At 45.2% G+C, this 21806-nt stretch overlaps 1 protein-coding gene across 4 annotated transcripts in view; it reads right to left on the reverse strand.

Annotated features, from left to right (window-relative positions):
* Positions 1–1729: 1729 nt before the first annotated feature.
* LOC137357116 (inositol polyphosphate-5-phosphatase A-like) overlaps positions 1730–21806 on the reverse strand; it is a 44052-nt gene continuing 23975 nt past the window's right edge. The window contains exons 6-16 of one of the 4 annotated variants that reach the window (XM_068023156.1): positions 21157–21260; positions 20669–20721; positions 18931–19047; positions 17139–17223; positions 14861–14956; positions 13213–13287; positions 13042–13115; positions 11894–12005; positions 9147–9200; positions 7926–7967; positions 1730–2162 (exon numbers count right to left, since the gene is read on the reverse strand). In XM_068023156.1, the coding sequence (XP_067879257.1) occupies positions 7935–7967; positions 9147–9200; positions 11894–12005; positions 13042–13115; positions 13213–13287; positions 14861–14956; positions 17139–17223; positions 18931–19047; positions 20669–20721; positions 21157–21260 (803 nt within the window). In that variant the 3' untranslated portion in view covers positions 1730–2162; positions 7926–7934. The remainder of the gene's footprint in view (positions 2163–7925; positions 7968–9146; positions 9201–11893; positions 12006–13041; positions 13116–13212; positions 13288–14860; positions 14957–17138; positions 17224–18930; positions 19048–20668; positions 20722–21156; positions 21261–21806) is intronic. The other 3 variants (XM_068023159.1, XM_068023158.1, XM_068023157.1) reach the window with 3 other exon arrangements.

Consider the following 21806-nt stretch of genomic DNA (forward strand, 5'->3'; position numbering starts at 1 on the left):
GTGCAGAAAAGATTTACCAGAATGGTTCCAGGGATGAGGGACTTCAGTTTACATGGATAGATTGGAGAAGTTGGGGTTATTCTCCTGGGAGAAGAGAAGGTTGATAAGAGATTTGTTAAAGGCGTTCAAAATCACACAGGGCCTGGACACAGTAGATAGGGAGGAACTGTTCGGAAGGATCAAGAACCAGAGGACACCGATTTAATGTGATTGGCAAAAGAAGCAAAAGCGACATGTGGAAAAACTTTTCTTGGGTGGCGAGTGGTTAGGATCTGGAATGCACTGCCTGAGAACCAATGGTTCTCCAAGCTCTCCACCACTGTTGGTTTTCCCTCATGAAAGGTTGCAGTAAAGTAGTCAAAGAGAAGCTGTTCCCATTAGCTGATGGCACAAGAAAACAGATATAAGCTTTGACCAAGAATTACAGGGGGGAATGCGAGGAAGAACTTGTTTTATGCACGAGTGCGAATGACTACTTGCTACTCACATGGACAGTGGAAGCGGAGATGATGAATGATTTCAAAAGGAAATTGGATGAGCAATTGAGGGAAATAAACTTTCAGGGATAGGGCGGGGGGAATGGGACTGACTGGATTGCTCTAGAGAGAGCCGCAGGGACTCGATGGGCGGAATGGTCTCCTGTGCCATAATGGCCTCCTGTGCCGTAATGGCTCTATGTCTGGGTCTGAGTGCATGTTGATCGCTAAGATTAGTCAACAGCTCCATTATGTTTGTATCACATGACTGTTAGGATGGTAGAGAAGGTGAACCAATGGACTTCAATCTTTGCTTATATGGCAATTTCCAGAGTTCTGATTTTTTAACCCTGGCACAGAAGCTACTCAGAATGTTGAAAATCTGTGCGGAAGCCTTTCTTTTCCAGAGAAGCCTAGGCGAAGGAACAAGATCAATAGGTTACAGCAACACAATCTTTGAAAAGAATATTAGAGATTATGTGAATCAAGACATACCGATTTGGCAATGCTCAGTTTTTTAAAGCTTATGGGCTGATGTTCGGTGGAAGGGGTTCATAGTTTTGATGCCCTTGGAAAGAATGATTTAGTTTTGAAGATGGTTGAATGAAGTTTGCTTTGAACACAATCGGGGGTACAAGGAGACGTGTGTGGAATGGGGTACTTGTACAAACGTGGAAGATCAGAAGTGACCATGTACATCAAGGAAGTCCACATGCAAAACACTGCTGGACCTCTGAAAGAAAAATCTGCAAATGCTGGAAACACTCAGCAGGTTAGGCAGGAGGAAGAAGCAGAGTTAACGTTTCAGGGCGGGTTGCTGAGTTATGGTATGTGGAAAATGCAACAAATACAGCAACGCAAATGGAGGAAGCGCAGAAGGGGAATTCCTGGAAAGCTGTGCTGACAACACGTGCGCAAGCAATGGCAGAAGAGTCACCCACTCCCAGAATCACACCCCGGTTCCCCCTCAGGACATTGGCTAGATTAGTCAAGCTTGACTTCTGTAAGTCCGAGAACTTAACTGCTGAATTGGGACCATTAATATTGCAACACACCTTGTCTCCCTTTACCTTTTTGGAGGGTGATGTCCCTTGCTGGGGTATGTCTCCATATCATCGGGATCAATCTTCGTCCCCTCAGGCATCTTTAATGTAAGCCTAGATAACAGATATTTAACGACCACAGTCAACCCCAAACCTGCCCTCAGTCGATACAGAAATCACCAACAAGGATTGTGAGTCTGTCACCAGGAGTGGAAATTCAGGCGGATTTATTGCACGGCTGCCTTCTGAACAGTAAGAAATCACAGACTGGAAACCAAAATCTTGATAAATAAAGCTTATGTACACAGTGCGTTCCTTACACCGAGCTTAGCTGCACAAAACTCTCTGTACAAAGACTGAAATGTTAAGAAAGGATTCAGGTTGGACGCTCAGTTCTTTGGGAGATGCCAAGCATGGACTCTCCATGACTCCTAAATAATGCTGCCGACTGGCCAATAATCCCCACAGTCTGGCCCAGAAATTTGGGATGGGGTTAGTTAAGAACTGGGGGAGACTCTGCAATAAGTTGGCTTTCAAACTGTTGAGATTGAGTTCTCCAGGGCGACCCCTGAAGTTTTACCGGCCGAGGATTACTGCAGCTTCTGTTGGCGATGGGCCTACATCACTTTGCCTCTGTTCTCACCTGAAAAGAGATAAGATTTGAAGGTCATAAGAAGTCACAGGCCATCCCTATTAAGGGAGAGTAGGGAAGATTAAATGGACGCAGTGAAAGTCGTGAATGGTTTTGATAGAGCAAATAAGGAGAAACCGCTTCCAGTGACAGAAGGATCGGGAACCAGATGACGCAGATTGGTTAAAGCACTAGAGACACGGAGAGCTGTTCTAATCTGGATTGCACTGCTGATTAAGATGGAAACAAATTCAATAGTAACTTTTCAAAGGAAATTGGTTTGATACTTGGAAGTGTAAAATTAACAGGGCAATGGGGGAAGAATAACGCTATTAAATTGCCGACACGGGTGCAGTGAGCCTAATGGCCTCCTTCTGTGCTGCACCATTCTATGGTTTTTAAAAATTCATTCATGGGATGTGGGCGTCGCCAGCAAGGCAAGCATTTATTGCCCATCCATAATTGCCCTCGAGAAGGTGGTGGTAAGCTGCCTTCTTGAACTGCTGCAGTCCATGTGAGGGAGATACACCCACAGTGCTGTTAGGAAGGGAGTTCCAGGATTTTGACCCAGTGACCGTGAAGGAATGGCGATTATAGTTCCAAGTCAGGATAGTGTGTGACTTGGAGGGGAACTTGCATGGTGTTCCCATGCATTTGCTGCCCTTGTCCTAGTTGGTAGAGGTCGTGGGTTTGGAAGGTGCTGTCTAAGGAGCCTTGGTGCGTTTCTGCAGTGCATCTTGTAGATGATACTGCTGCCACTGTGTGTCAGTGGTGGAGGGAGTGAATATTTAAGTTGAATGGGTTGCCAATCAGGCGGACTGCTTTGTCCTGGATGGTGTCGAGCTTCTTGAGTGTTGTTGGAGCTGCACCCATCCAGGCAAGTGAAGAGTATTCCATCACACTCCTGACTTGTGCCTTGTAGATGATGGACAGGCTTTGGGGAGTCAGGAGGTGAGTTACTCGTCACAGGATTCCTAGCCTGTGACCTGCTCTTGTATTCACGGTGTTTATATGGCTACTCCAGTTCAGCTTCTGGTTAGTGGTAACCCTCAGGATGTTGATAGCAGAGGATTCAGAGATGATAACGCCATTGAATGTCAAGGGGAGATGGTTAGATTCTCTCTTGTTGGAGATGGTCATTGCCCGGCACTTGTGTGGCGCGAATGTTACTTTCCACTTATCAGTCCAAGCTTGGATATTGTCCAAACTTGCTGCATTTCTACAGGGACTGCTTCAGTATCTGAGGAGTCATGAATGGTGCTGAACATTGTGCAATAATCATGCAGTGATGTCCTGGAGCTGAGATGATTGACCTCCAACAACAACAACCATCTTTGCATTAGTTATGACTCCAACCATCAGAGTGTTTTCCCCCTGACTCCCATTGACTCCAGTTTTGCTCGGGCTCCTTGAAGCCATACTCTGTCAAATGCTGCTTTGATGTCAAGGGCAGTCACTCTCTCCTCACCTCACCTCGAGTTCAGCTCTTTTGTCCGTGTTTGAACCAAGCCTGTAATGAGGTCAGTAGCTGAGTGGCGCTGGTGGAACCCAAACTGAGCATCACTGAGCAGGTTATTGCTAAGGAAGTGCCGCTTGATAGCACTGTCGATGACGCCTTCCATCACTTTACTGATGATTGACAGTAGACTGATGGGGCGGTAATTGACCGGGTTGGACTTGTCTTGCTTTTTGTGTACAGGACATACCTGGGAAATTTTCCACATTTCCGGGTTGTTGCCAGTGTTGTAGCTGAAATGGAACAGCTTGGCTAGGGGCGCGACAAGTTCTGGAGCACAGGTCTTCAGTACTATTGCCGGAATATTGTCAGGGCCCATAGCTTTTGCAGTATCCAGTGCCTTCAGTCGTTTCTTGATATCATGTGGAGTGAATCGAATTGGCTGAAGTCTGGCATCTGTGATGCTGGGGACTTCAGGAGGAAGCCGAGATCGATCATCCACTTGACACTTCTGGCTGAAGATTGTTGCAAATGCTTCAGCCTTATCTTACGCACTGACGTGCTGGGCTCCCCATCATTGAGAATGGGGATATTTGTGGAGCCACCTCCTCCAGTTAGTTTAATTGTCCACCACCATTCACAGCTGGATGTGGCAGGACTGCAGAGCTTAGATCTGATCCATTTGTTATGGGATTACGTAGCTCTGCCTATCTCATGCTGCTTACCCATTTGGCAGGCAACTGTGTTGTAGCTTCACCAGGTTGACACCTCATTTTGAGGTATGCCTGGTGTTGTTCCTGGCATGTTCTCCTGCACTCCTGGCTTGATGGTAACAGTAGAGTGGGGAATATGCTGGTTCGTGAGGTTACAGATTGTGGTTGAGTACAGTTCTGCTGCTGCTGATGTCCCACAGCGCCTCATGGATGCCCAGTTTTGCATTGCTAGATCTGTTCGAAATCTATCCCATTTAGCATGGTGGTAGTGCTGCACAACACGATGGAGGGTATCCTCAATGTGAGGACAAGACTTCATCTCCACAAGGACTGTGCAGTGGTCACTCCTACCAGTACTGTCATGGACAGATGCATCTGCGGCAGGCAGATTGATGAGGACAAGTTTTTCCCTCTTGGTTCCCTCACCACAGTCTAGCAGCTATGTCCTTCAGGACTCAGCGAGCTCGGTCAGTAATGGTGCTACCGAACCACTCTTGGTGATGGACATTGAAGTCCCCCACCCAGAGTACATTCTGTGACCTTGCCACCCTCAGTGCTTCCTCCAAGTGGTGATCAATATGGAGGAGTACTAATTCATCAGCTGAGGGAGGGCGGTAGGTGGTAATTAGCAGGAGGTTACCTTGCCCATGTTTGACCTGATGCCATGAGGCTTCATGGGGTCCAGAGTCGATGTTGAGGATTCCCAGGGCAACTCCCTCCCGACTGTATACCACTGTGCCGCCACCTCTGCTGGGTCTGTCCTGCCGATGGGACAGGACATACCTGGGGTTGGTGATGGCAGTGTATGGGACCTTGTCTGTAAGGTATGATTCCATGAGTATGATTATGTTAGGCTGTTGCTTGAATAGTCTGTGGGACAGCTCTCCCACTTTGGCACAAGCCCTTAGAGGAGGACTTTGCAGGGTCGACAGGCTGGGTTTGCCTAAGTCGATGCTGCGTGGTCTGTCCAGTTTCATTCTGTTTTATTGACTTCGTAGTGATTAGGTACAACTGAGTGGCTTGCTAGGCCATTTCAGAGGGCAGTTAAGAGTCAACCATATTGCTGTTGATCTGGAGTCACATGTAGGCCAGACTAGGTAAGGACAGCAGATTTCCTACCCTAAAGGACAGTAGTGAACCAGATGGGTTTTTACAACAATCGACAAAGGTTTCATGGCCATCATTATACTAGCTTTTAATTCCAGATTCATTCATTGAATTCAAATTCCACCTTCTACTGTAGTGGGATTTGAACCCATGTTGTTCTACGAAGAGACGGCTTTACCTCGTGCCCCCTGTTTTTCTGGCGTAAGATTGCCTCAGACACTAAACAGGCGTTGGGCTCCTGAAATATGCAAATCGGGGCCCCTCCGCTCGCTGTTGAGTCTCAAATGGGGAATTCAAGTTCAAATGGGCATGTATTCAGCTGAGTATGCTCCTCCCATTATACTGGGTGTTAAATGGCCAAAACAGGAATCCTTAAAGGGACATTGGAAGGAGAGGGGTGGGTCGGTGGTGTGGTGTGGTGGGGGGAGTGGGTTGGGAGCAAGTTGAATTTCCTCCCCAGTACGTCTACTGATATTTAACTTCTACACTGCATGAGAACACTCCAATAGCAACTGTCTACAGAAAGACGATGATATGCGTTGAGTTAAGGAAGTTAGGTATGAATAGTGATAATAATAGGGTCTTCGACTAATGGTCAATATAAAATGGGAATACTGTGAAGAGAACACACACAGCAACAAATACTGAACAATGGGGCAATTTGACAATTTTTAAAAATCTTTCGTGGGATGTGGGCATTGCTGGTAAGGCCAGCATTTGTTGCCCATCCCTAATTGCCCTTGATAACTGAGTGGCTCGATAGGCCATTTCAGAGGGCAGTTAAGAGTCAACCACATTGCTGTGTGTCTGGAGTCCCATGTAGGTCAGATTGGGTAAAGATGGCAGATTTCCTTTCCAGATGGGTTTTTACGACGACCAATGATCGTTTCATGGCACCATTACTGAGGCTAGCTTTCAATTCCAGATTCTTTTGTAATTGATTAATTGAATTTAAATTCCACCAGCTGCAATGGTAGGATTTGAACTCATGTCCCCAGGGCATTAGCCTGGGCTTCTGATTACTATCCCACTGACATTACCACAAACTACCATCTCCCTGTGGCAAACTGTGTTAAAATACTTGACTCGTGTCTCAGTCAGGCAATCATTTTCCCACCATCAACAATAGGTCAAATAGAGGTATGTTTTAGCAGAACCTTTTAGAAATCATTCAATGGCAAAGAGCCAGTTGAGCTTAAAAGTGGAAGATTATGTGCAACAAATCTGTTTACTTTGACGGTGAAGAAGTTAATGAACTTCAAGATACAGTTTCTGTGCTTTCAGAAAAACTTTTGACAAGATGCCACATGACTTTTACGTAAACTAAATCATACCGGAATTCAGAATAAAGCATGGAGTTAAAAATTAGCACACGGGAAGTATTTGTGTGAGGCGTAATGTCAGACTGGCCAGGGGAGAGAAGAGGGATTGCTTGGATCCCCGCATGTTTCCTAGTTTGCATTAATAATCTGGATATTTAAATTGATCAAATGCCTGACAAAGCTAACGTTCGGAGAGCAGTGGACAGAGCATACAGTGACAGATTTACATGAGGACATAGACAGCAAGTACAATGCAGGTTAACATGCAGGTTTAGCAAGCAATTAGGAAATCATTAGCAATTAGGAATGGTATATTAGCCTTTATTACAAAGGGATTGGAGTATTAGAGTGCAGAAGTTTCACTACAATTATATAGGGTCTGGAGCATTGTGCACAGTTTTGGTCTCCTTACCTAGGAAAGGATAGAGGGAGTGCAACGTCGCTTCACTGGACTGATTCCTGGGATGAGGGGATTGTCCTATGAGGAGAGATTGAGTTGACTCGGCCTATATTCCCTGGAGTTTAGAAGAATGAGAGGTGATCTCATTGAAACATTTAAAATTCTGAAGGGGCTTGACAGGGTAGATACTAGGAAGATGTTTCCCCTGGCAGGGGCGTCTAGAACGCGGGGCCATGGTTTCAGAATAAGGAGTCTGTCATTTAGGACTGAAATGAGGAGAAATTTCTTCACTCAAGGTTGTGAATCTGTGGAATTCTCCACCCCAGAGAGCTGTAGATGCTCAGTCATTGAGTATTTTCAAGACAGAGATCGTGAGATTTTTGGATACTAAGGGATATGAGGATAGTGCGGGAAGGTGGACTTAAGATAGAAGATCAGCCACGATCTTACTGAAAGGCGGAGCAGGCTTGAAGGACTGAATGGCCGACTCCAGCTCCTATTTCTTATGTTCTGATTGGACAACAAAATGTCACCCAAAATTCAGCATTGAAACATGTACACAATTGCACTGCCATTGGAGAAAGGTGCATCAGACATGAATGTGATTGAACTAACAGGAGGAACACTTTGAAAAGGAAACAGCAAATGATGACAGACACAACAATTATTGTTCGAACAAGGTATTGAAGCAATTTAAAAATATATTGCATGCAGAAACATACAAGCAGTAGAATGCAAGTTTGAAGGAAGTTATGTCACCTTGGCACATGTACCTACCACTTCTTTTCAAGCTGAAATCTGGAAGTATAGGAACACGGGCTGGATTTGGTGAGGAAGGGAAAAGGGAAAAACAGTTAAATAAATATGGTATTAGGTTATCAACAGGTAACACGTGCAGTCTTACATTCCCAGTGCAGTACTGAGGGAATGCTGCACTGTTGGAGGTACCTGTAGAGTGGGGAAGGGACTTCCCAATTCCAGGATTTTGTCCAGGGCTCCCAATTTTTTTTTTTGGGGTGGGGTGAAGGTTCTGACTCGGACAAACATGCAAAAATGACAGGCAGGAACAGGGTTAACCTGCCTCACACTTTGCTAGGGTGTAGTCCCATAAATGGAATCTTCCTAAAAAAGGCCCCATCTGCAAACACCAAGTGACCAATCATCACGTGTGCCAAGAGAGTGAGCTTGGGGTATTCAAACTGTGGGAGGGATCACAACCCTAACCCAGACAAAACTTGCCAGGACCTGGGGTGAGTCTACTCGCAACCACTTACACTGGAGGCTCCTGCAACATCAGGGAGGAAACTTTGTCCCGTGAATCTGGCTATATGTTAAGCCCAGTGGATTACGGGCAACATTATATCCCACTGCAACACCCTTACGAGGCCCAATTCTTACTCTCCTGACTCTGTCACTCCTGGTCTGAGAAGTGAGGGCAGAATCAGCCTCTCTGAGGCCCTCCTTCTGTCAAACAGCCTGCCAAGGCTCACACATGAAGAATAGGTGAGAACACAGGGCAGAAAATGGAAAAACAAAAGGAAATCTCTTCCCATTTTCAATGCCCCATAGGATGCATGCTAACAGAAAAAAACAACAGTGCTTCTGGCCGTAGCCCTTTCCTCATGGCTGGGGGCGGTGTGCACAGGCCATTCAGCACAGTCTTGAATAGCAATTAGAGATTCCCACTCCACTGACTGCTGGGAGCAATGGGCCCTGGCCTGAAAGTGGAGGTGTGGTATACTGTGATAGATGCAGTTCTAACCTGCTTAGGATGTCACTGCAGTGGGAGCTTTGCTCTGTATCTAACCCTTGCTGTAGCTGCTCTGGGAGTGTTTGCTGTTGAAACTAGGGGCTGTATTTTAACATTGGGTCAGTGAATGAGTTTTGTGGGGGTTATATATAAAGTGTTCCACATCCAGCGCTAATATCCCTTGCTGAATGTAAAATCTCTGTGCTCACTCACACCGATTACAAATCACTAACATTGATATCTCTCACCTTATGGTCACCCATGCAGACTGCCGGTCCCATTAGATCATAAACATGTTTTCCCTAAAATACAAGGTATCAATGATCAAAATACAGTTTTATATTCCAGGGGCATCACCCGCCCTCCATAATCCTGTCCCCTGAGCCTTGAGTGGTTAGCTGACCTCAACAGCGAAATTCATTGGACGATCAAAAACACATATGCCATAAGAAATACACCTCCATATGCATGTTGAGTGGTTTGTTGACATGAGAAAACAGTCTGATGCCCTGCTTTATAATGGCACACATTTTTCTTCTGTTAAGCAATGGAGGCAGTGCTATCCCAGCATTCACAGTGCCAATGATAGGACCCTATTAAAATGACAGGCTTTTAAAGGGTTATTTTCCATCCAAGGGATCTCTTAATTAAAATTTCTCTGTATGTGGAGATTGCACTTTCAGACAGCAAATATTTGGTGAAACAACAAATAAAGTTGGAGATGAAAAAAATCAGGTTGAAAGCCTGGGGTATTCTTGGTCTCAGTGACCTCCTGCAACCTTCAGAGAGAGTCTGTCCCCTTACAACTTTTACCTCTCATACACTCTCCATTCTCATCTCATCCCTGCGACATCCTCCTGCTGCTGTTTAACCCAACTCCTGCTAAACTGCTGACCGCCCAGCTTCCCTTCCTGGCCCCCATGCTCGCTGACACTGTAAATGGTTCCCTCTCCCTTTATTAGCTGGTGTCCTTTTTCCCTTTCAAAGCTGCCCCTTCTGAGGTAATGCCCACACATGCCCCATCAGTTCTCTAAACTACTGCCCTCCATCTCCAACCTCCCTTTCCTCTCCCAAGCCCTTGAACGTGTTGTCGCCTCCGGAACCCAAATCTTTCCCACCATTCCCCTGTTTGAAGCTCTCCAAACAGATTTCGGCCCCTGCCACTGCACCAAAATGGCTCTTGGCAAAGTCACAATTGACATCCCAATTAAAGGCCTGCTACCCGAACCAAACCCGACAACATGTGTCAGGGACAGGTGGCACTTCCGGGTCCAGCATTCTGGCTCGGGTCAGGTTGGGCCGGATCGGACACCCTCTATCACCACTTCAGGTAAGTGACTTTAATGTTCATTTACTTTTTGGACTTTAAAGGTGGTTTTGCTTGTGCAGGTAAGGAACAAAGTGAAAAATGCAAGGTAGGTTAACTGATGTCGGGTCATGCGTGGGAAAAAAATGGAAGGACTCAGGCCCGGTCAGGCTCAGGGTCAGATGCGGTTCTGTTGGGCTCAGGTCGGGTCTCATTTGCAGACCCAAGCAGGCCTTTAATCCTAATGGCAGTCTTCTTCATGTCCTTCTCTCATCAGCCTTTGACACAGTTGCCGACACCACCCTCCTCCATTGCCCAGCTCAGTGGGATTGGCCCTCAATCACTTCTACTCTTAACTGTTTGACTGTTGTCACTATCCGTAGCATTAGCTTCCCGTCTCCACTCAGTTACTCCTGAGTTGCCCTTCTTCCTCATCTGCCCTTTGGCTACATGCATGGAATGTCTTAGAATGCATGGGATTTCCACCATTTCGTGTTATTTGGGTTCATCCAAAATCCCGCTCGTCATACCCTGTCCTGCACCAAGACCTACTTGACAATCACCCCATCCTTCGTCAATCTGCATTGACTCCAATTCCTCAACTTCATAATTCTCACGCTTATATTTAAAACTCTTCCCGGCCTTCCCTTTCTCTGTAACCTCCTCTGGCTCTAAAATTCCCCCAAAACTGTCTGCTCCTCTGGCATCCCCCACAGAATAGTTAGTTACACTGCAGAAGGAGGCCAGTCAGCCCATCGTGTCCACACCGGCTCTCTGAAAGAGCAACTCCCTCAGTTCCATTCCCCTGCCTTCTCCCCATAACCCTGCACATTCTTCCTTTTCATATAACTGTCTAATTTTTTTAATGCTTCAATTGAACCCGCCTCCATCACTCTCAGGCAGCGCGTTCCAGACCTTAGCCACTGGCTGTGTGAAAAGGTTTTTCCTCATGTCAGTTTTGTTTCTCTTACCAAATACTTTAAATCTGTGCCCTCTCGTTCTCGATCCTTTCATGCGTGGGAACAGTTTCTCTCTATCTATTCTGTCTAGATCCCTCATGATTTTGAATACCTCTATCAAATCACCTCTCAGCCTTCTCTTCCCCAATCTATCTTCATAACTGAAATTCCTCATCCCTGGAACCATTTTCGTGAACCTTTTCTGTACTCTCTCCAATGCCCTCACGTCTTTACTAAAGTGTGGCACCCATAATTGGACGCAATATTCCAGTTGAATCTAAACTAGTGTCTCATACAAGTTAAATATAACCTCCTTGCTCTTGTACTCTATGTCCCTATTAATAAAGCCCAAGATACTGTATGCTTTATTAGCTGGTGAATGGCCCAGTCAAGTGTAAGACCCCTTCTCCATACCATTGGTACCCGTACCTCAGCTGCCTATTCCCCACGCTCTGGAATTCCCTCCCTAAACCTCTCCGGCGAACTTCCCTCCATTTAGACCTTACTTAGAAACCCAGCTCTTTCAGCCAGCCCATAGCCACCCCTCCTAATAGTGCCTTCTTCACCTTGTGCTTCCTTTTTCTCCCTTCCACCCGTGAAGCACCTTGTGACGTCCTTTTTTTGGCGGCGCTATATAAATGCAAGTTGTGTGTGTATATATATATATATATAGGATTTCGCATTTGTGCCATAGAAGTATCAAGGCAAGATCCAGAGGAAAGGATGTTACCTTTATCACAATTTTGTTGGCAGATGGAGACATGAGGATGCGGTCACACCAAGCTGGGCAACGGGTATTTGCATACTGTGTTCCCTCAGTGTTCACTTCACTGTATGGGTAACTGGAAAGCAGATACAACATGCTTACAATTAGGACCTACTCAACCTTTTGCACGGCACAACCCTACAGGGAAGATACAGCTCCTTCACTCCCCTGGACTTCAGTCTGTTCCTTGCTCATACGAGAGTCACTGACCCCTGACTGCTCACTTAGCACCATGGCTTGGGCTGAAATAAAGACTGGAAGAGAAGCCCAGTCCCACGCACAGGGAATAGATCCGACCTTCAGGAATTCTCTGCCTCAGGAAGCCACTGGTTCATTGGAACTCCAAGGCTCTGCTCTGTTGGAATTTCAGGCAACGGGGAAACAAAAAGGAAAGGCTTTATCAAGTTGGCCATTCCTACAAAAATGGAAGGAGGAGGAAGGGATTTGCAGTTCACTGGACAGTACTCAGCTTAAAGATTTGGAACTCTGCGTTCCCCTAACTCTGGCCTCTTGTGCATTCCCTACTCTCTTCACCCCAGCATTGGCGGCCGTACCTTCAGCTGCCCAGGCCATAAGCACTGGAATTTCCTCCTTAAACCCCTCTCAAATCTGTCTCCTCCTTTAAGATGCTGCTTAAAACCTATCTCTTTTGGCCAAGGTTTTGGTCACCTGTTGTGAGATCTTATGTGGCTTGGCGTCAGTTTTGGTTTGTCAACGCTCCTGGGATGTTTTACCACATTTCCAGGCGGTATATAAATGCAACTTGCTGGATAACTTTGACCATATCCGTGACTGCAGGAAATTTACGCTTGACCAGGAAGAAGACACTGCTGTTCAGAATGATATGAACGTGAAACATACATTAGCATATTTAATTACCCTCTGCCCCATTACATTGAGCAACAGACACAAACTTTGGAATATTGCCTTCGATCAGTTAGGTGAGTATTTGTTTATGTTTCTTCCTTGCTTATATGTCAGTAGTTCAAACAGATATCAATCAGTATTTTCCAATGATTATTTTAGTGCACATTAATAATTTTATTCCGCATTCTGTCAGAGAACAGTTCGGGAATCTGCTCCTTTTATCTTTTTTTTTAATCTTCACCTACCTTGGTGGGAACTGAATGTCCAGTTCACAGATCTCATCGATGAACGTGGCCAACTCTTTGTCAAATTCTAAAAGCTAAAGAGAGGTGAACAGTCAGCGGCCTGTCGCGTGTGAAGTTAATCAATCAGATAAACACGAGAGCAATCGCGATAGCGGATTCGAATTTACGCACAGCTTTCCCATTGTCCTGGCGGAAAATCCCCTGATCGAAATAGTCGAATGTTTTTGATTCGATCCTCAGCAGCACCTGCACAGGAGAGATAAGAACACCAAGTATCACTCAGCGCATGAAGAGAGCCGTTCTGCTATATTCCCGCTCTAGTCAACTGCCTTATGAAATCCGAAGGGAACAAATGAGGGCTCAGTGGGTTAGGACCTCTTGCTCACAGCTCCTACTGGGTTCTGAGAAGGGTGCTATACAAGTTGTTGGATGACTTTGATCATACCTGTAACTGCAGGAAATGAAAATGTAAAGAGACAGCTGTCAGCGACACTGGGGTTCAGACTGCTACAAATGCATACTTAACAGATGTTAGCATATTCGATTACCCTCTGTCCCACAGCATCAACCTACAGATACAAACCAATGCTGCGGGATATCAGGAATAGTTCTTTGGGCTTAGAGGTTTGGGAACTAAAGGTCTGCAGTCATTGATTTCAGGTGTGGCGCAATGGATAGTGTTATCTTTATGCCAGGTTGCTGGATATAGTATGTATATCTGATTTATCTCAGAGCAATGCAGATATCACACTTGTATTAAATTACCAACTGGTTTATTTACAGCAGTTTAAAATACATTAGTACTTACACAATTTCAGTACATGTCTCAGAGCTGCCAGTGTGTTTACTGGAGAAGATCCAAGCAGTGTCTTTTAATTTCACTTTTAACTCTTAAGCCAAAGGCTTAAGCAATCAAACACAGTGAACACAGATAAATGGACAGACTAATACAATCAAACCTAGATCAATCTAACACTACAGGTAGTACTCGTGCTCTGAGTCATAAGGTCATGGGTTCAAATCCCACTCCAGGACTTGAGCACAAAAATCTAGGCTGATACTCCAGTATAGTACTGAGGGAGCACTGCACTGTTGGAGGAGATTTAAACTGAGGCCCTTTCAGGTGGATGTAGAAGATCTCATGGAACTATTTCAAAGAAAAGCAGAGGAGTTCTCCCCAGTGTGCTGGGCCAATATTCATCCCTCAATCAACATCACCAAAACAGATTATCTGGTCATTATCACACTGCTGCTTGTGGGAGCTTGCTGTGTGCAAATTGACTAATGTGTTTCCTACATTACCACTTACACTTCAAAAAAGTATTTAATTGGCTTTGGGGTCATGAAAGGCGCTATAGAAAAGCAAGTCTTTCTTTAAAAAAAAACTTCCTCCTGAGCATAAAGCGTGCCCCACAAGTCATGTCGCAAAGTACTCATATACCATATCCCAAAATGTTCTGTCTTGAAAGATCTCTGTCTAACGTGGACTTAAATGGACCGTTACCTCCACTGTCTTGCTAGAGAGTCTGTTCCATAAATTTGACCACTCATTTACAGACCTCGATGCACATTCTCTGCAGCTTGTCAGTATTAGGTAACAAAGAAGAATTAAATACAAGAAATAACTCGTCATGGACACTCGTCATTATTGGCAGAAAGGAACTGAAAAAGTATCCTTTTGGTTGTGGGTTCCCATGCAGTCCACACAGACCAGAAACTGAGGACCCCTGTCTCCCACAGTAGAGAGTGGCTGCTCCAGGTACATGCAAGCACCCACCTCCCACCTAGACTGGTGCCCAATAAATCTTTACACGTGTACCTTGTGGTCATTGCCCCTCTCTTGAAAGACAACCTTCTTCACATCTTCAGCATCATTATTCAAAATGGTCTGCACAGAGGCTGAGCTGCAGAGAGTCTGGGAGATAACGACAGAGGAACCTAAATTTATTAGACTGAGCTATACCATTCATATATTTAAAAAAAGCATCAGTTGTGCTCAACCTTTATAAAACTCCTGTTAGGCCTCAGATGGAGTATTCTGCTCGATCTGGGCACTGTGGTTTTTTTTTAGTTAGTTAGTTAGTTAGAGATACAGCACTGAAACAGGCCCTTTGGCCCACCGAGTCTGTGCCGACCATCAACCACCCATTTATACTAATCCGACACTAATTCCACATTCCTACTACATCCCCACCTGTCTCTATATTTCCCTACCAACTACCTATAATAGGGGCAATTTATAATGGCCAATTTACCTATCAACCTGCAAGTCTTTGGCATGTGGGAGGAAACCGGAGCACCCGGAGGAAACCCATGCAGACACAGGGAGAACTTGAAAACTCCACACAGGCAGTACCCAGAATTGAACCCGGGTCGCTGGAGCTGTGAGGCTGCAGTGCTAACCACTGTCCCGCCCCGTTTTAAGGAGAGCGAGCAGAGGAGATTTACCAAGGATTAAAGACTTGTTATTTGGAGAGACTGGTTGTTTCCTTAGAAGGTTAAGGGAAGATTTGATAGAGGTGTTCAAACTCACAAAGGGTTTCAATCGAGTAAATAAGGAAAAACAGTTTCCAGTGGCAGAAGGGTGGATTCATTCGGGAAAGCCCGCTCAGATTTGTTAAAGGCAACTCATGTTTAACTAACTTGAAAGAGTTTTTTGGTGAGGTAACAGAGAGAATGTACAATGTGTTGTGCACTGTAAGAAAGGTATTGGATAAAGTGCCACATTACAGAGTTGTCAGCAAAGTTAAAGCCCATGGAATAAAAGGGACAGTGGCAGCATGGATACGAAGTTGGCTGAGTGACAGGAAACAGAGTAGTCGTGAACAGTTTTTTTTATACTGGAAGAAGGTATCCAGTGGTGCTCCCCAGAGGTCGGTACTAGGACCACTGCTTTTATTGTTCTATATTAATGACCTATACTTGGAGGTGTAAAGCAAAATTTCGAAATTTGTGGATGACACAAAATTTGGAGGTATTGTGAACTATGAGGAGGATAGTGATAGATTTCAAGAGGATATAAGCTGGTGGAATGGGCGGATACATGGCAGATGATATTTAATGCAGAGAAGAAAAGTGTGAAGTGATATATTTTGGTAGGAAGAACAAGAAGAGGCAATATAAAATAAAGGATACAATTCTAAAGAGGGTGCAGTAGCACAGGGACCTGGGGGTATATGTGCACAAATCATTGAAAGTGGCAGGACAGGTTGAGAAAGTGGTTAAAAAGGCATGTAGGATCCTGGGCTTTATAAATAGAGGCATAGAGTACAAAAGCAAAAAGTGATGATGAACCTTTATAAAACATTGTTTCGGCCTCAACTGAAGTATTGTGTCCAATTCCGGACACCACATTTTAGGAAGAATGTGAAGGCATTAAATATAGTGTGAAAAGAGAATGTTTCCAGGGATGAGAGACTTCAGTTATGTGGATGGATTGGAGAAGTTGGGGCTGTTCTCCTTAGAGAAGAGAGGATAAAAGGAGATTTGATAGAGGTGTTCAAAATCATGAGGGGTCTGGACAGAGTAGATAGGGAGTAACTGTTCCCATTGGTGGAAGGGGTGAGAACCAGAGGACACTGATTGAAGGTGATTGGCAAAAGAACCAGAGGCGACATGAGGGAAGACTTTTTCACGCAGTGAGTGGTTTGGATCTGGAATGCATGGCCTGAGAGTGTAGTGGAGGCAGATTCAATCAGGGCTTTCAAAAGGGAATTGGATAAGCACCTGAAGAGAAAAGATTTGCAGGGCTGTGGGGAAAGATCAGGGGAGTGGGACTAGCTGAGTTACTCTTGCAGAGAGCCAACACAAACATGATGGGCCGAATGACCTCCTTCTGTGCTGTAACCATTCTATGATTCTGTGAGCAGTGCTTGATTTTATCTTAATGCACAAGGGCGATGTTCTACAGAATGAATTGAAAGAGGTTTGGATCATTGGAATTCTAAGCAACAAGTGAATAGGAAGCGTTCGTTTAACCAGAATTCTGTGCATTTGGGGGGGTGAGCAGAAATTGGTTTGGTTCACTGATATTCCCTGAATTATAAAAGGGATGGCTTCATTGTGCAGGATAACAGGCAGTAATTCTGGAGAACTACCTCAACCACTCTCTGTGTGTCCAGACGCACATTGAAGTCTCCGAAAATTAAGAAGGGCACCTTCTCATAGCGGGCGTCAGCAATCCTGTGAAAAGAAGATGGATATGGTACATGTCAATCCTGCAAGATGCAGGGTCACTGCACAGAAATCAGCTTTAACAATTAGAAAAACGTTTTTAGCAGGTTCTGTACAGTCACTTGGAGGGGCGGTCGTCCCTCCTTTCCTCAATGACTGGAGATGCACAGGGTTACAATCGCAAGGATGATGTGTGGCCATTTGCTGGGAACGAAAACAACAATGTGCATTTATATAGCGCCTTTTATCCAGTGAAATATCCTAAGGCACATCTCAGGAGCATTATCAAACAAAAGCTGACAGCGAGCCATGTAAGTCGATATAGGGACAGTTACCAACAGCTTTGTACGAATATTAGGTTACTAACTGGTATACTAATTGTTAAAATCTAGCTATTATGAGCTAACAACTGACTTATCATAACCTAATATTTAACCTCATTAGAACCCTTCTTTATAGTATGATAAAGTAGGAAAACTTAGGAAAAGGGGGTACAGTGTAGACTAGATGTCATGGTGGAGGGATTCTGAGAGATTACGTGCTTTAAAGTGCTTACTTGCAGAAAAAGGAAAGCAGACAGTGAAAAGCAGCTTCTGTGAGAACAAGATATAGCTTTGTCTCCAAAAATTAAGAAGGACACCTTCTCATAGCGGGCGTCAGTAATCCTGTGAGAAGACGACGGATATGGTAAATGTCAATCCTGCAAGATGCAGGGTCACTGCACAGAAAGCAGCGTTAACAATTAGGAAAGTATTTTTAGGTTCTGTACAGTCACTCGGAGGGAGCAGTTGTCCCTCCTTTCCTCAATGACTGGAGATGCGAGGGTGATGCATTCTAATGAGATAAAGGATCACGAAATGTAAAAGCATGAAGATAAAGTAATCAACACAAAGGGGGTATTATTTACGTAAATCGAATTAGCAACTGCCAAAAAATGATCCTGGGTTGGCTAATGATGATTGGGGAAAGGGAGGGGCTAATTGGATAGCAGCCAGGATAAAGATGTCTTGTCTTTGTCCCTGCATGGCTGAGAGAATTTGCGAACAATCAAGAGATGAGAGAGAGAAGCTTGAAGATCAAAGGTACTGAAAGAGAAATTAGTCGTGCTCTCTAGCCATCCAGTTTCTAATACGGATAGTATAATCTGCATTAGACTTTTAATCTGCCTGAGTTTGTGACAATAGTTCATCTGAAAACATAATAAATTTGTCCTTACCTTTATCTCAATAAAGTTGATTCACAACAAAGCTTTGCTGCCAAGTCTGTTCTTAGAAGGGAGCATAAACCCCCACTATCTTACAGCTTGGTCAAGGAGGTAGGTTTTAAGGAGGGTCTTAAGGAAAAGAGAGAGAGGCATAGAGTTTTAGGGAGGGAATTCCAGAGCTTGAAGCCGAGGCAGCTGTAGGCACAGTAGAGCGATTAAAATAGGGATGCGCAAGAATTGGAGGGCTGGAGGAGGTTGCAGAGATAGGAAAGGAGTTGAAAACAAGGGTGAGAACTTTAGAATTGAAGTGTTGCTGGACCCGAAGGCAATGTAGGTCAACGAGCACAGGGGTGAACTGATAAATGGGACTTGGTGCCATGTGACTTTTCCAATTCCCCACACTGAGTTTTTAGTTAAAAATTGGGGCGCCCCACCCTGGGCTATCTGTGCCGGTGAAATAATCTCAGAGCCAGAGGTTGTCTATTGCTCTCTCTCCGTGTGGTATCACCTACCTACTGAGGACGTGGCCCAGTGCTTTCTGTCTGTTTCTTGGGAAGATGGAGGGGCTTTTCCAGGCAACGAGATTGGAGGCATCATGGAAAAGGTGGATGTTCACCAGGTCAAAGATGCTGTCCAGAAAAAGATATATCAATGAGTTTTGGAAAAGACAGTGCGCAAATGGAATAACTCAGACAATTAGTAATCGGCCCTTGCTCCCAATCCTGCTGTGACTGAGCCCTGTGCCTTTTCACATTGCATCGCATCTATGTATGTTCCCACACAGATAGGGCGAAACTGTCTGCATCCCCCTACCACCTGCTAACATGTTTTTTTTTATTTTTACCAACTGCAGTGAGTGGGACAATCTCAGGATGTGGCAAAGCGCTGTACAGTCGAGAAAGTATGTTTGAAGTGTAGTTATTGTTTTAATGCAGGAATCATTGCAGCCAATCTGTGCACAGCAAGCTCCCACAAACAGCAGTGTGATAATTTTCTTTTAGTGCTGTTGGTTGAAGGATAAGTATTGGGAATAAATTTCCCCCCCTCTTCAAACTGTGCCATGGAATCTATTACATCCACTGGAGAGGGCAGCAAGGGCCTCGGTTTAATATCTCATCCGAAAGACAGCACATCCGACAGTGCTGCACTCCCTCAGTGCTGCACTGGGAGTACTAAGGAAGGCCTTAGCTATAGGGAAAGATGAGAAGGCTTTGGAGCGGGTGCAGAAAAGATTGACCAGAATGGTTCCAGGGATGAGGGACTTTACTTACATGGATAAATTGGAGAAGCTGGGGTTCTCCTTTGAGAAGAAAAAGTTGAGCAGAGATTTGATAGAGGTGTTCAAAATCATGAGGGGTCTGGACAGAGTAGATAGGGAGAAACTGTTCCCATTGGCAGAAGGGTTGAGAACCAGAGGACACTGCTTTAAGGTGATTGGCAAGAAAGCAAAGGCGATACGAGGAAAAACTTTTTTACGCAGCGAGTGATGAGGATCTGGAATTCACAGCCTGAGAGTGTGGTGGAGGCAGGTTCAATTGTGGCTTTCAAAAGGGAATTGGATAAGCACATGAAGAGAAATAATTGTCAGAGCTACAGGGAAAGGGCAGAGGGGTGTGGGACTAGCTGAGCTACTACAGAGAGCCGGCATGGACAGGATGGGTCAAGTGGCCTCCTTCTGTGCTGGAACCATTCTATGAGTGCCAGCATGGATCTTGCACTCAAGTCCCGGAGTGGGACATGAACCTACGGCTTTTTGACTCAAAGCACCAGTCAGCCATTGAACTGCTCTGTGGCAACAGTCAGCACTTTCAGTAGAGCAGCCAGGAACATCACCCTGAAACAGAGGACAGTCCGACTGTCAGCTGAAGTTTGCTTTGAAGTCGCCCTGACAGTTGCCAACTATTTAAGCATCACTTTCACCTCAACTGGAACAAGGAACGGGAACCAGATGGGGAAAGCGTGGTTTACCCTTGTGGTTATACCAGGGCAGAATAGGATGTGGTTCTGCTGCCATGAACATGAAATTCACATTGCCAGCGGAGCCAGACACAGAGTGTGGAGACATCCTTCCAGAGAGCAGGAGAAACACAGGTGATGTAACTGTACGGCAGGATGAAAATTTCTGACGAATTCCTAATTCTGACGAAGGCCTCACCTTCATCATTTCCTCTTGCTCTTGTTAATGGGGATTGTGGGTGAGGCAATAAGCAAACAGAAAAGAACAAATGAAAGATATGGATTGTGTCATACCGATCCTGGAGTCTCCACCGGGTCCGAACGTAGCCTTTCCGAGACCATTTAAACTAGGAGAGAAACGGGTTCCATACATGAGGGTGCAGGTTTTATTCAAGTGATGTTAACAGTGAAACAGCTCACACTTTCCGCCAAGAATTCTGGCCCTGAGGAGAAGCCGTTGAACTCTTGGGCGATGAAGAGTGGGTGCACGTTTTCAGGAATGGACACGCAAATGTTGGTAATTTATTGAAACAGATGGTGTGGTGTGGGACTGACTCATGCCCACCCAGGAGGTCTCAGCTTCAATTTCAGTCAGTCTTCAATGAGCTGATTTCAGGCCTGGGTTTTGGGCCTTGAGTAGGAAAGGTCAGCCAAGGTTTTCATTCCTGATCCCATTTACAGGGGCTGCTGCACTGCAGGATGTGTAACAAAGTGCATTACCGCCTTCCCCCGTGACACTCGGACACTGTACAAGTAAACGCCTCTTCTGCTGGCAGACTTACCTCAGGCCAGAAATCCTGGGCAAACCTTTCTTTCTCAATCATGCTGTTGCTCTCCAGATGGGTCGTGTGGATCTCCTTCCCGAGCACCTCCTTGTACTTTTGAACTAAATTGAAGCAGAGGGGAGAGTATTAGGTTCCTTGAGTATGGAAGGATGGGCAATGCGCCAATGCAGCAGAAAGAGAATGACGGGTGTTCAGTTCGGTGATTCCAACATTCAGCGTGGTGCCCTTGCTGAAGAGCAGATATGAAGCATAGAACAATTTATGGCACAGAGGAGGCCATTCAGCCCATGTGTCTGTGCTGGCCGACAATGAATTATCCAGTCTAATCCAACTTTCCAGCTCTTGGTCTGTAGCTCTGTAGGTTATGGCACCTCAAGTTTTTTTAAATGTGATGAAGGTTTCTGCCTCTACCACCCTTTCAGGCAGTGAGTTCCAGACCCACCATCACCCTCTGGGTGAAAAATCCACTCTATCTAGGCCCCTCATAATTTTATACACCTCAATTAAATCTCCCCTCAGCCTCCTCTGTTCCAAAGAAAACAACCGCAGCCTGTCCAATCTTTGCTCTTAGCTAAAATTCTCATGCCTGGAAACATCCTTGTAAATCTCCTCTGTGCCCTTTCAAGTGCAATCATATCCTTCCTGTA

Source organism: Heterodontus francisci, chromosome 47, assembly GCF_036365525.1.
Source record: "Heterodontus francisci isolate sHetFra1 chromosome 47, sHetFra1.hap1, whole genome shotgun sequence".
NCBI lineage: Eukaryota > Metazoa > Chordata > Chondrichthyes > Heterodontiformes > Heterodontidae > Heterodontus > Heterodontus francisci.